Below are 14,577 nucleotides of genomic sequence, written 5' to 3' on the forward strand. Positions count from 1 at the left end.
TCAAGTTTAAGCCTTTTTGACAAGCTATTGAGTCGTCTTTATTTCATCAAGATACGTAAGACAAAATTTCTGGGTAGAATGAAGAATAGGAGTTGTGTTTGATTATAACATAATTGTAACAAACTTATTGTAATTATACGAGTAAAACAATATCCGTTATAGTTCCGAATTCATATCATTATTGCTGCAAAAGTGGTTATTTTCTAGGAGAGAAAAAAGAAACAATGAGTGCAATCGTATTTCAAATGGTCCAAGACTTCTTGTGATTCATATTATGATACTATCTCTAAAAGCCGATTCGAACAAAAACGCCAAAGACCACAGGCTTCTACTGATTTCAATGGACGGCTTTCGTTGGGATTATCTTCACGGACGGGCCAGAACCCCGACTTTTGATTTCATAAAAAGTAAAGGAGTTTACGCCACTGAGGGCATAATTAGTGTTTACTTGACCAACACTATACCAAACCATATGTCTATGGTGAGTGGATTGTTCGTCGAAAATCACGGCATGATTGACAACATCATGTTCGATCCTGAAACGAATGACACATACGTCGCTGTATTTTACGATCATGACGTAGTAAACGACCCTGCATGGCTGAAGACAATCGGCGAGCCGTTATGGATATCACACCAAATTCAAAACCGCGGTAAAACTGGATGCTGATGTGGATGGATGGGGAAACAGCTTTCGGTGGAGTTCGGGCGACAAAGTTTTTTAAACACACTTACACAATGGACGAAGTCGATGAAATGAACATGCTGATGGACTGGCTGACGGACGAAAATGAACCTATTGATCTCGCGTTGGTTTATTTTCCTCAACCAAATTTAGACGGACATAATTTTGGTCCGGAGTCGGCGGAAGTTACCAGAAAAATTGAATATCTTGATAAAGCTTTGGCACATCTTCTTCAGCAGTTGGAGAGTCATGGTCTCTCAAAACGACGGATATTATTGTGACGAGTGATCACGGATTCACGTCCACATCCCCGGAACGAGCCATTCTCTTGGAGGATATATTGGATCCTACATGCTACAAAACACCCACAAGATTGCCAGCCACATCAATGTCCATGTTCCCCATAGAAGGTAATGTTTTATTTCTTTTTTTGTATTTTGATTATATTTTTTGATTTAAAATTGACTTTCGTGTTGCTATAATTAAAACCGTGCAACGTGAAAATTTGGAGAGAACGTTTTGATGCAAAATAAAAATCTTGAAAGATGTCTAGGATACTGATACAACACCAGGCAGGAGAATGAACATACGAGTAATACCATACCAAAAATCACTTGACGTTGATTAAAAATCGATTTCTAGACATCTTTTCAGATTTGTATTTTCACAAAAACCATTAATAGCTTATGAAGACAAAAGCAAGAAAGTCGGTATTTTTAGCCAAATTACAACCGGAAATGGTCTTTTGATTTTAATTTATCATAAACATTATATTAATTTATAATATTATTACAACATGACTATCCTAATTAAAATGTCTAGTGACCAATTTTTCACGCACTGTAGCTGACCTGATGTCGCATACTCATCGGTCGCGAATAAAACTATCTTGCAAAGTTTCAATTCACAAGTTTGCCCAGGTTCTTTAGCTCCGTTATAAAGTGGATTGACTCCCCTTCTTCTTGGTTTCCTATCAAAATGCATTCCGTCTTAAATTGTGACTTTCTAGAATGTTCTTTACTTTTAAGCAGTTTACGTCCGCTGTATGATCCGTATGAACATTGGAATCGCCCAGTATAAGAATTTCTCCATTGGTTGTACTAGCGTGTCGATTTCATAAAAAAAATTAGTTGTGCGTAAATTTGTTCCTATGACACAGAGACATATTGCCGTCTACCCTTTCAGAAACAAATTGTTTTTATTGGCTCCATGTAGAGCTTTGTTTGAATTTTACGAAGTCTTAACGGATATTTTCATCGAATTGCATTCCTTTCGAAGGTTGGGACGATTCTTCCATTTTGTTCAACCAGAGACATAATCAGTGCAATGTTATGTAGAGTGATGAATTACTGCAGTTGCTTACCTTACCTCATTTTTTGGCATGATGATTGCCCATTTGCTTGAGAAGTGGAAATAACTTTGTTCATAACGGTTCAGTCATTTTTTAAAATTACGATTACATCCCTTCATTGCCGTACATGTCGTATCTTGTATCAGTGTGCTCCCTTTGAGATAATTCCAATGTCACAAAGTTCTGAACAATCGATATACGGTAATTTCGACAAATTTAGAAAGTATTTTCAGCAACTGTTCTCCAATCATTGTACATTTGACACCATGTTATATTTTGTATGGATAATTAAAACAATCTAGAGCTAATGAACATTGCATCAAGATCTGGAGTTATCGTGGAATAAAGAGAGCGTGCTATGCTCTCTCCTTTATTTGAGAACAAACCGCTACATCAAATCATGATATTTATTTATGCCCTTTGTGTACTAATACAACAGACTTATAAGAGTGGGGCAAATCAGATGAAAGAAAAGAGCAAGTGATTGCATCCATTCAAATTTTAATCGACTAGAAGATTCATTTCAAATTCGGTTACTTTATGGAGGGGTATGTTTTTATAAATTCTAAAGTATATTAAAAGTAATGTACAAAAATAAATGAAATATCCCCAGAAAAAAATAATTAAACTATCAAATATGGAACGTTTTGGGCTCAATACCCTTCTTTAGCCCCCCCCCCCCACACACACATTTTAATAAATGTTTTTATTGTTTTAGTTCTTGGCTGAAGGAGGGGTTTTGGTCAGAAACGCTCGGGTTTCGTATCTGATTCCTTTTTGAAGTAATTACATTTTTTGTTCATTACTTTTTACATTCCACAGTTTCTAACACCTTAGTATCACTCTGGCAAAGTTTATAAAACATCTCATTATAAAAGTGGAGAACCCGCGATGTTTACGGGAAAATATGGCTATTTGGAACAGGCACTCATCTTTGTTAAATATTGGACTACTGTATTGTTGAAATTAACAAAGCTCGAGATGAATCTTTTTAGTCATCAACGTTCAAATATAAAGTCTGTAGGTGCGCGCAAATGGATCTGGCAACAGGGTGGCTACCTGTCAAACAACAAAAAAAAAAAAGAAAGAAAGAAAAGAAACAACAGCAATATCAATTCTGGTCGGAGCCATTTTGATTATACGTTGGTCTGTTGTTTGCGGATAAGATTGTTCAGAAATGAAATCACGATCTCACCTGTACTCCATCACAAGATCTTCTGATTCGGATGGATTTTGAGATCACATTTAATCATCTTTTGATCGGATCGCAAGACAAGGGCTGTGTAAAGAGTGATTGGTCTTCTTAAAACCTTAGCTCTGCATTTATTTTGACGTAAAAGAAATTGTAATCTCCATTTCAGTTTCAGGATCCATGAAGACATTGTGGCGACCAGTTCTGTCGGTGCTTCGCACGAACATTTGTCTTACATTTTAAGCACTACGACGCACTTCCATTGTATTCAATGTTTACTTCCGGTTTTTTAGTCTTGTACGGTTCGTCCTCTGATCCATACAATCAATCCAAGTTCTATCTACTATTAAACGTTAGCAATAATATATACACAATTTTGTTATTACTTTATTGTATCATTACTATTTCTACAACATCCGTTCAGCATTTTGCAAATATAAATCTGTGTCACAAGCATTTTTTTCTCCTCTTGCACCGTTTGCTTATTTGCAGGTCCAATAATCCCAATAATCATGGGCTTGTTGTTAAGATAAAATTACTCTGAAAAAAAAACAAAAAAACAAACAACCCAAGATATTGTCTATTACAACAATTTTAATGAAGTCCATAATTGTGTTCTGTAATTAGAAATGCAAACATATACACGGTGTTAGCACTGATAAAATGATGTGCGGCTATATGGTCTTGTGGTATGACACTTATTTTCGGATCGGAAGAACCTGGGTTTCGAGTCCCGCTCTTAGCAACGTATAGTTGAGTCCATGGAAAAGGCTCTTTGCTCGCATTCTCTCAGCGTGTAATTTCACCTAACAGGCGTCATGTGTGGTCCAACAAATTAAATGATGCTCTTGTAAAGCTTGTTGAGCCCCTTTAGTGGATATTTCTCTATATATATATATGCTCAAAGATACTCTAAACTCCTCCCCAGGAAAGTTGGATACCATTTACGACAAGTTAAAGGCCTGGGCTGACAGGACGGGATTGTTCCATGTGTGCAAGGGTCGTGAAATTCCAGAACGATTCCATTACAAGTTACACAGACGTGTCCCGCCAATCTTCGCACAGGCTGTTTTGGGATATAGTTTTTATACCAGGGATACCATTAAAGGCTTTGAAGAATTAAGTGAGTTTGTTTTGTTTGAATGTGGTTTAATTAAATCTAATCCCTTCGATTCATTTTGGTTGCATCTGGTCCTGGGTGTGGGACAAAAGAGCCAGATCATCCAACTGTGTCCAGGGGGTCCACTGTATCCCATTTTTTCTCCCTTTGGAGGTTTCCTTCATTAGCCAAGCAATGGCAAGGATGAACAGGAATGGTTAGAGCAAGCATCCCTGATTGACACCAGTCTTAATTTCAAAGCTGTCAGTAAGCTGATCTTCATGTACAACCCTGCAACTTGATCCTTCATACATTTCCTTAATGAGGTTTACTATCTTTTCAGGGAGTCCATAATGTGCCAGAATTTTCCACAATGTTGCTCTGTCAATACTGTCGAAAGCCTTCTAGTAATCCAGAAAGTTGACATTGATAGACATTATCATTTATATATATATATATATATATATATATATATATATATATGTATATATATATATATATATATATATATATTATATTATATAATATATATATATATAAAGTCACTCACATATTTTTCGCCGTGACTATTGTTTCAATGGCCTCCATGTCTTCAGTTGGCATATGTCCGTTGTGTGCTTTCTTCATTCGAGGGGGTCGATGTTTATTTATTTGCGTCCTTACTTCCATTGTGTTGTTGATTTGGCGATGATTAGTGTTGTTATGTATGTAGTGACATGTTGTAGTGTGTTCTCATTGCGTGTATGTGTGTGCATGTGTTTGTGTGTGTGTATGTGTGTGTGTGGTGTATACATGTGTGTGTTTGGTATGTTGTGTAATGTGGTTGATTGGTAATAAAAAATAAAAAGGGGGGGGGGGGGGGGGGGGGGGGGGTGGTGGGTAGATACTAGTTCTAATGATAGTGGTAAGAATGATGATGGTAATAATAATAATAATAATAATAATAATAATAATAATAAAAATAATAATAATATAATAATAATAATAATAATAATAATAATAAATAATAATAATAATAATAATAATAATAATAATAATAAAATAATAATAATAATAATAATAATTAATAATAATATAATAATAATAATAATAATAATAATAATAATAATAATAATAATAATAATAATAATAATAATAATAATAATAATAATATAAATAATAATAATTATAATATTATTGTTACTATTATTATTATATTATTATTATTATTATTATTATTATTATTATTATTATTATTATTATATTATTATTATTATTATTATTATTTTATTATTATTATTATTATTATTATTATTATTATTATTATTATTATTATTATTATTATTATTATTATTATTATTATTATTGTTGTTGTTGTTGTTGTTGTTGTTTTTGTTATTATTATTTTATTATTATTATTATTATTATTATTATATATTATTATTATTATTATTATTATTATTATTATTATTATTATTATTATTATTATATTATTACTATTATTATAATTACCAAAATTTTAATATAGCCTTAATAAGCAAAATTTTAAAATATTTGTTTTAAAATTCATGAATTTAAAAAAAATGAAGACAAATTGATTCAGATGTTCATACAAAATTTTAAAACTGTGCATTGAGAGATAGCTGAGAAAAAGAAAAAAAAAAAGACGCGCCACTTATTTAAAATCTGACTATAATTAGTTGTACCCACCATATCAATTGTTTTAACACAGTTGTGTGTAATCTAACCTTTAGCATTTGGTAGACGTAAGAGATAATCTTGTGAGATTTAATCACCCACCTTGCGGTCTAAAGACAAAAACAAAGAGTCGAGTGGCGTCAACTTCATTTATTCTTTAACATTTTTTTTCAATTATTCAGAGGGCAATCACGGTTATGACAACCAGCACCAAGAAATGAGACCGATCTTCATGGCATATGGGCCATCCTTCCAAGACGGTTTCTCCGTGAAAACGTTTAAAATCGTAGATATCTATCCTCTTGTGTGTCATCTCAAAGGAATCGCTCCTCAACCCAACAATGGAAGCATGGAGATCGTATCGAAGCTCCTACGTCATCACCCATTTGACCAATCACAAGCATGCAATAAATCAACGCGTGACTTGTAAGTTTGATTTAATACACGATTCTTTCATCTCATTGTCTTTATTAAACGAGTTATTTTTTTATCGTGCCCAATACAACGGGCTTGCGAGTATTAAGCATTTATATAGCGCAATATCCACTTAACGTGCTCAATGCGCTTTACAAGGGGTCCCTGGTCAACAGCAACATTTAACATGTAGGACGAGACATGACGCCTGTTTGGCGATATTACAATTTTTCGGACAAAGACAACGCTGTTAACGGCCAGGTACTCATTTTACACCTGAGTACGGTGAGAGAATGTGAGTAAAGAGTCTTTTCCAAGAACTCAACTATGCGCCGAGCGAGGCTCGAACCCAGGACCTTCCGATCCGAAAGCGAGTGTCATACCACTAGACCACATAGCCGCACAATGTGTATGTGTTATTGCACGATAAGAATATAACGAGTTTAATAAATACAAAGAAATGAAACAATACGTTTATTCCACCCCTCAAAGTAAGACATTTTGTAACCAAATGTTATGGTATTAGTACTCCTATTCACCATAATTTGTATCTTTCTCCTTCTGCTTGAATGAAAATTTGACCCAAAAATAAAACGTTGGATTTTATTGATGCGCACCAAAAGATTATTTATAATTGCCATTCAGTTGTCTTTTACATCTATCTAATTTCACACCAATAAAATGTGCGCACATATTCTGCAATCGTTGAATAAAATTTTTATGATAGGGTTTTCCAATGAGATGGGTGAAATACTACTCTCTTGCTTTTTGGAATTCCGGACGTATTCTCAACCACTGCAAGAGCTATCACGAGCTATCCAAAGGATTGTAAGAAATTGTTAATCTCCGATTAACTACTGAAACGGGGATAATTTATGGTTCCACGGGCCTTTTGGTTAAATTTGATAAATATATATACTTTTGTGAGGACCTATAGTAATATCATTAGTCCAGTTGTGGTTGGAAAAAATCTTTGTATTTTATAATGTCATAAAACCAGTGACAATGCACTAGAGTGAAAAATCAAAACAAAAATTTGGCCTGAACATAGTGAATCTGATAAATAACACTTAAGGCAGCGTTATCAAATAAAAGTCATGTAATGATACAATTGTTTCACTAACCGACTGTTTTCTGACAATAATTTGATTAACAAGACCCTCAACATCTAGGCGAGCTTCCTGACCTCCCACAGTGAGCAGGGAGGTCACGCTGTGTCTTCTATCTCATGCATCTGTTTTCCGACTTGGTCTCTTTGTCTTGGAATGGGATTACTTAGTTTTGTCCTAGCCCTGGTCGGAGTTTTTGACTGAGAGAGAAACAGTTAAATGTATATATATATATATATATATATATATATATATATATATATATATATATATATATATATATATTGGAGATTATACTTTTTCTCTTGTAAATCATCTCTCTTCTATGTACTGTTGCACTTTATTGATTTAAATATAAAACGATTTGTAAACATTTGAGTGTATTCCTCTCAGTGGGGACTTGTTCTTGTGTCTGGATGAGACTTTTAGGTGACCTCAAAATAGATAGATACACCGAAAGTACGATCTTGGAATCCACATCTGTTCCCTATTTGAACCCTTCCCCTTTGTCTTACTTTTTCTCATGTGCTTTCAATTGTAAATCTTTAATTTCTTTGACTACTCAAACTTCTAACTTTATACTGCCGCTGAAATGACCTAAATGTGTTGCAAGCCCCCTCCCCCCCCCCCTCACCCGCCCCCTAAATCCTTTTTTAAAAAAGCAACAAACCTACTCTCCTCAACTTGCCAGGATGTCCCATACCTTTCATTACCGATATTTCATAATGAGAGAGAGAGAGAGAGAGAGAGAGAGAGAGAGAGAGAGAGAGAGAGAGAGAGAGAGAGAGAGAGAGAGAGAGAGAGAGACTATTACAGTCGTTGGTGTATGTTATAAAAATATCAAAAATATCATTGAAAAACTTCTTTCTGTAGAAAACGTATATTGCTTATAATCATTATAAATGACTATAAATATATTACGTTTTCTCCAGTCAAGTAACCACGGATGTTTTTGTTTCTTCTACAGGCACCAAAGCCACTACACTGATTCCAATACCTCCTGCAAACGTCAATACAAAGATGATGAAGTACCTGACAAATAGATGGCATTGTTATCATTTCTGGGCGTTGTGAAAGAAAAATCCCAAAGTTTTCGTATTACTATTATTATCATTATTATTATTATTTTGATCATCATCATCATCATCGTAATTTTCAATAATGTATGCATTGAATAACCCGAAACTCAGACTGTATTGTTATAGTTTTTTAAAAGAGGCATCAAGTTACTAGATTGACCAGTGGCGGTTCTAGCCTATTTACAGCGGTGGGCAAAGATGATTCGGTCATATATATATATATATATATATATATATATATATATATATATATATATATATATATATATATATATATATATATATATATTTAATCTCTTTTTAAAAATTAATTAATTTTTTTTTTAAATTAATTTTTAAAAAAAAATTTTTTTCACCTTAAAAAATAATATTTCAACCACAAATAATCACATTCACAATGATTTTAATTATTCCAAACGTAGTCAAAAATGAATCACGAAAGAGAATACAACAAAAAAATAAAGCGACGAGACATAATGCGACAACACCTTGACAATATAAGTCCATTTCGTTCACTCGAAAAATTAAAGAGATGCTTTAATCCCTCAACGGCGAGATTAATATTTCTGTTACATTACTGGTTTTCAGTAGTATGTAGTAACATTAAAGTTTTCATCGAGAAGCAACAACAGCGATATGACTCGAGTTTCATTCAGAGCTCAAATTGCATCATTTTTACTGCTGTCTTGGAGGTTAGAATGATTGTGCCGGTGGTGATAGTGGTTGGAATAGTGGTAGCGGTTGTTGTGCTGGTGGAGGAGGATGTAATTATGGTAGTGGTTTTGGTGGTGCTATTGGTTAGAATGATAGTTGTGGAGACGATGACGGAAATTGTATGATGATGTTGATATTGTTTTTATTGCTATTGTAGTACTTGTTGTTAATATTTGTTGTTGTTGTTGTTGTTGTTGTTGTTGTTGTTGTTGTTGTTGTTGTTAAATGATGATGATGATGATGATGATGATGATGATGATGATGACGATGATGATGATGATGATTATGATGACAACGACGATGTGGTCGGCAATGATGGTTACCATACGATATTGCAAAGTTTATTCAATCTTAGGCTTTCGACAATAAATCATACAATTTGATGACCACATACATGAAAGTGGAAAAAAAAAGGTAAATGGAACCAAACAATAAACTGATACCATGAATAACCACAAAATAATACAACAATAGTAATACCACCAATACGTACAATAATAATAACAATAATAATAATAATAATAATAATAATAATAATAATAATAATAATAATAATAATAATAATAATATAATAATAATAATAATAATAATAATAATAATAATAATAATAATAATAATAATAATAATAATAATAATAACAATAACAATAATAATACCACCACCATCATTACTATTACCACCACCGCTACCACTATCACTACCACCATCACCATCATTGTTACGTTTCCAATCATTTTTATCGTCTTTTAAAATTTGATATCTATCAAAACAGACGAAAATTCCGGTGATATTTTTAAAGGTAGTCAAAATATCTACGATTTCATTAGCCCTGAAAACTACGATTTTTATTTTCTTATTTCAAGTAGGCAGGTCGGCTATGACAAGTATCAGTTCCATAGTCGAAATAAGACAAACAAAAACAAATTTTATTTAACCTTAGGCTTTCGCCAATACTTCATACAATACAATTAAGACAAAATAATGTTACCAATCTCTCCTCATGCATTCGTTAGACTATCACAATAACGACCTTGTTATCCTTACACAACCAACCCCTAGCTTCCCGCCTCGTCATCGCGAACTATCTTATGTATGTATTAGCTTCAGGACGGGCAAGTACGGAATCTGCCCACCCTTCCTTTAAACGTATTTATTTCCCCTATAACTTAGTTAGAATTCAACTCTCTCAGAAGAGTATTTCTCGTATACTAATTCAATTTTTTAGAAAACCAAAATGGTGGTTGTATTTTATATATTTATTTAGTCGTGACTTTTGAATAAAAGTGTTTTGTTTTATTAGACGGAATACAATAGAAAATTACATTGTTTTGCAAAATTATTTTGTCTGGCAATAAAAATACAGCGGTAATTACTTTAAGAATTAAAAAAAAAGAACTAACAAATTAAATTGTTAAAAAACAAAAAAAAAAAAAACAAAAAAAAAAAAAACAAAACAACAACAACAACAACAACAATAACAAAAAAAAAACAAATAAGAAAACAATTTAAATAAATGAGTTTTGAGAAGCACTAAAGAAAACGAGAAAAAAATAGTTTAAATGGATAAACAAATATATAAAAACAACACAAATTAATACTAAATTGATATAAAATTAGTAAATTAATAAATTTAATTCAATACTGGAACCTTCCCAAAGTCATTACATCAATGGTACAAGCACAAGTAAGGCAATAAATAAGAAAAAGTTCGTTTGCCAAAATCTCTATTTAGTTTTCACTGGTTAATAAGGTGGGCTCATTTGAATTCGCCCGACCTAGTACTAGAGAGGCCAGACAGCAAAATCGTCAGGCGACGTGACGATGAGATGACGATGTGGGCGGAGTGGAGTGGTTGGGGGGGGGGGGGTGATAAAAAAAAAAAACAGGAGCGTATCCTGGTTTATGCATTACGGGGTGCATGGCGGTTCGCAATCTATCAAAAATACACACAAATTGATTTCAGGACGAAGTATCAAGTTTCAGTAGTAACTTTTGAAATTATCTAATTTAAATTTGATTATTTCGGACCTGGTAATACAGCATATAACTTGAAAAAACAGGCTGGTATTTGCCCACCCTGCCCATTATTACCAGCCGTCCCTGAGATTGACAGGCGTAGCAATAAGAGGCCACTGTGGGACCATCAATTGGAACAATCAATTTCCAAGAAACTAATTCAGTCGTTCTTTCTTTTTCTTGTCCTTGTTAACAAAAACTACGTCACAATCGAGTGAAACTGATGTATGGAAAGCCATTATTCCCATCAAAAATAGGATGTCTTCAAGATTTTGAAATCGCGGTATGTCTTTTAAGTAACAAGCTTGCCTGTACTAAATTATTAACTAGGAACTTAAACTGCTTACATTACATATGCTTAATCATTTTAACTAAAAAGTGCAAAGTTAAAACATTTACCGTACACACTAGCACTGAAACTGATCTTATTGAAATTCACAACGATATCATAAATCAATTATGTCAGAAAAATGACGATGTTGTTGTCATATTACTCGACCTAGTGCTGCTTTTGATACAACAGACCATATTCTTTTAATTGACAGACTTGAGACATCATATCATGGGCCCGTTGTCATGAACGAGATTTAGTAAATGACTAGCCAGTCTTAAGCCCAAGCGAAGCAAGTGACTTTAAAAAATCGGATTTCATGAACGCTTTCTAGTCTCGGACTAGTTAGGCTATTGCATAGACGTGGGCTTTGTAAGGACGGTGTCTAATTAGGCTATTTTGTGCGGGTAACATCCCCTCTCTAATACACGAAGCCAGGTAAGATACACCCCCCTTCATGCATACAACGCAAAAGACTTCCAAAGAGGAAATTAGCAACACATAGTATATTGACTGTAGACTGTTATAGACTGCAATGATGTCTACCGTCGACTGTCAATTCTATATTTATGCCAATGGCAGTTTCCTTGAGACTCGTTGTATACGGAGATTGAAACCCAAAGAAATTGAACCAAGAAAAAAAGACAAAAACAAAAACAAAAACAAACAAACAAAAGAGAAAGTGTGTTCTGATTAATCCCACTATTTCAGTCAGTTGCAATGTCAACAGAATAACGTTTGTTTCCACTATACTTTCTAATCATTTTTGGGGTTGTTTTTTTGACGCAAACCCTTCGATTTTGGAGTCTCTCAATCACTCTCTCACGAGCCGATAGATTCAGTTGTTTTTTTTTTTAGTTTTAACTCACAAAAAAGTGTACTTTTGACGATTTGCACTTATCTCATAGTTTTTTTAAGCCAGTGTCAATGGCAACAGAACACTTTTGCCTCTGCCATTCGTAACCGACGTATTTTCTTTCCGAATCGAAGCAAACTCGATCGAAACATAGCTGCTATCTTGTTGACGCTTTGACTCCTATTAACTAGTCTCATGAAGTCTTGCCTCAGAAAATGACTAAAACTTGGCCAAACTTAGTTCGAAGGTGCCATGATTAATCTCGGACTTGCTTAGTCAGCTCACATGAAATCCGACTTTTTCAAGTCATTGACTAAAGTCAGAGACAGTCAGAGACTAAGCGCTAGTCCTCGTTCATGAAAACGGCCCCTGGATTCGACGGAACTGTCCTTGACTGGTTTTCTTCTTACTTCTCTGACAGGAGTCAATCAGTATCTGTAAATTGACATGACTTCTCTTCTCATTGTCCCCTTCTATTTTGGTGTGCCACAGGGATCAGTTCTGGGACCTTCTTTATTCTCCCTCGATATCAGACCTTGAGGTGACATCATCTGTTAATATTTTTCGAGTTCCATTTTTACGCAGACGACACCCAACTACTGTTTACTATTAATACTGACAATATCTGAAGGTTTAACGGATATAGAAAATTGTATCTTTGACATTAGTGTCTGGATGTGTTGCAGTAAACTCAGGTTAAATGAAAAGAAAATAGAGGTGTTGCAAATCACAAGACATGACCTCGTGGACCTTTCCACGCTTAACCTGAATCTATCGTAATGTTTAATTCCCATCACTAAGGAGCCTATGAGAAACATAGGAGTTATATTTGATACCAAATTGAACACGTCTGCCCATGTCAGTAATGTAACGAGATCCTGCAATCTTTATCTTAGATTTATCGGTGCTATTAGAAGGCTTCTTCATATTAATACGACTAAACTTCTGGTTGTCTCTATAATTTTAGTCGCCTTGATTATTGCAATAGCTTGCTCTATGATTGTGATAATAATGTCATTAATCGACTCCAAAAGATACAGAACAAATCAGCTCGATTGGTAACGCAATCTAAAAGCGCGAGCATACTACGCCCGTTTTAGTGGACCTACACTGGCTACCTGTAAAGTTTAGAATTGAATTTAAATACTTATCGACGTTTTAAATTGCTTAAATAATTCCGCTCCTGTTTATCTTCAAGAATTTATCCATCTTTATGAACCCAGTTGAAATATAAGATCTGCTAATTTAAAACTCCTAAGGGAACCCCCAAAATATTTAGTTTGTCATGAGAAATCCTTTGACCACCATCCCCCCCCCCCCCCCCCCCCCCCCACTATAGTGGAACTCCATCAGTATTGAAAGAAAAAATAGTGAAATTTCGCTTACCGTTAGAAAGCGGTTAAGAACTGAACTTTTCTGTAGGGCATATAAATTAGACTCTTAGTAAGTATTTTATTGTAATAATATATTTCATTATCATATCAATGTGGTTTTTAACATGTCAGTTCTATTATTGTGTACGATATATGATGTGTTGATGTAACGCGCCAGTGAACAATTTTGATTGGAACAAGACGCTGTATAAAATCATTATATTATTATAAAATACGGTGGCTTGATCGTGTTTTTCTTGATGGCCAGAATAACTGATCGCTTAAGTCAACTAAACTCTCGACGCAAACGGCGATTGTCGCGATCACGTGAGCATTCTGCATTCTGTCCACATGTATGCAGTGATTACGAAAATGGCTATGCGCACGTAATTATTGGTATGCAGTGATTACGAAAATGGCTATGCGCACGTAATTATGGTGCAGTGATCGAAATGGCTATGCGCACGTAATTACTGGTATGCAGTGATTACGAAAATGGCTATGCGCACGTAATTATTGGTATGCAGTGATTACGAAAAATGGCTATGCGCACGTAATTACTGGTATGCAGTGAAATTACGAAGTAATAATCATATTGAATGCTATGCGCACGTAATTACTGGTATGCAGTGATTACGAAAATGGCTATGCGCACGTAATTACTGGTATGCAGTGATTACG

At 34.1% G+C, this 14,577-nt stretch overlaps 1 protein-coding gene across 2 annotated transcripts; it reads left to right on the plus strand.

The window, feature by feature from the left end:
* Nucleotides 1-890: 890 nt before the first annotated feature.
* On the plus strand, nucleotides 891-14,273 carry LOC144969028 (ectonucleotide pyrophosphatase/phosphodiesterase family member 5-like). Of its 2 annotated transcripts, XM_078907992.1 has the most exons (5): nucleotides 891-1,095; nucleotides 4,157-4,351; nucleotides 6,187-6,430; nucleotides 8,495-8,768; nucleotides 11,434-14,273. In XM_078907992.1, exons 1-4 carry the CDS (start codon nucleotides 1,074-1,076, stop codon nucleotides 8,568-8,570), a joined length of 537 nt encoding a protein of 178 aa, XP_078764118.1. In that variant the 5' UTR covers nucleotides 891-1,073; the 3' UTR covers nucleotides 8,571-8,768; nucleotides 11,434-14,273. The 2 variants fall into 2 exon arrangements, with proteins under 2 accessions (XP_078764118.1, XP_078764117.1); XM_078907991.1 differs by lacking the exon at nucleotides 891-1,095 and having other exon boundaries at nucleotides 3,615-4,351.
* The last annotated feature ends 304 nt before the right edge of the window (nucleotides 14,274-14,577 follow it).

Source organism: Berghia stephanieae, chromosome 3 (genome assembly GCF_034508935.2).
Source record: "Berghia stephanieae isolate SIO BIC M18660-M18661 chromosome 3, UCSD_Bste_1.3, whole genome shotgun sequence".
NCBI classification, from domain to species: domain Eukaryota; kingdom Metazoa; phylum Mollusca; class Gastropoda; order Nudibranchia; family Aeolidiidae; genus Berghia; species Berghia stephanieae.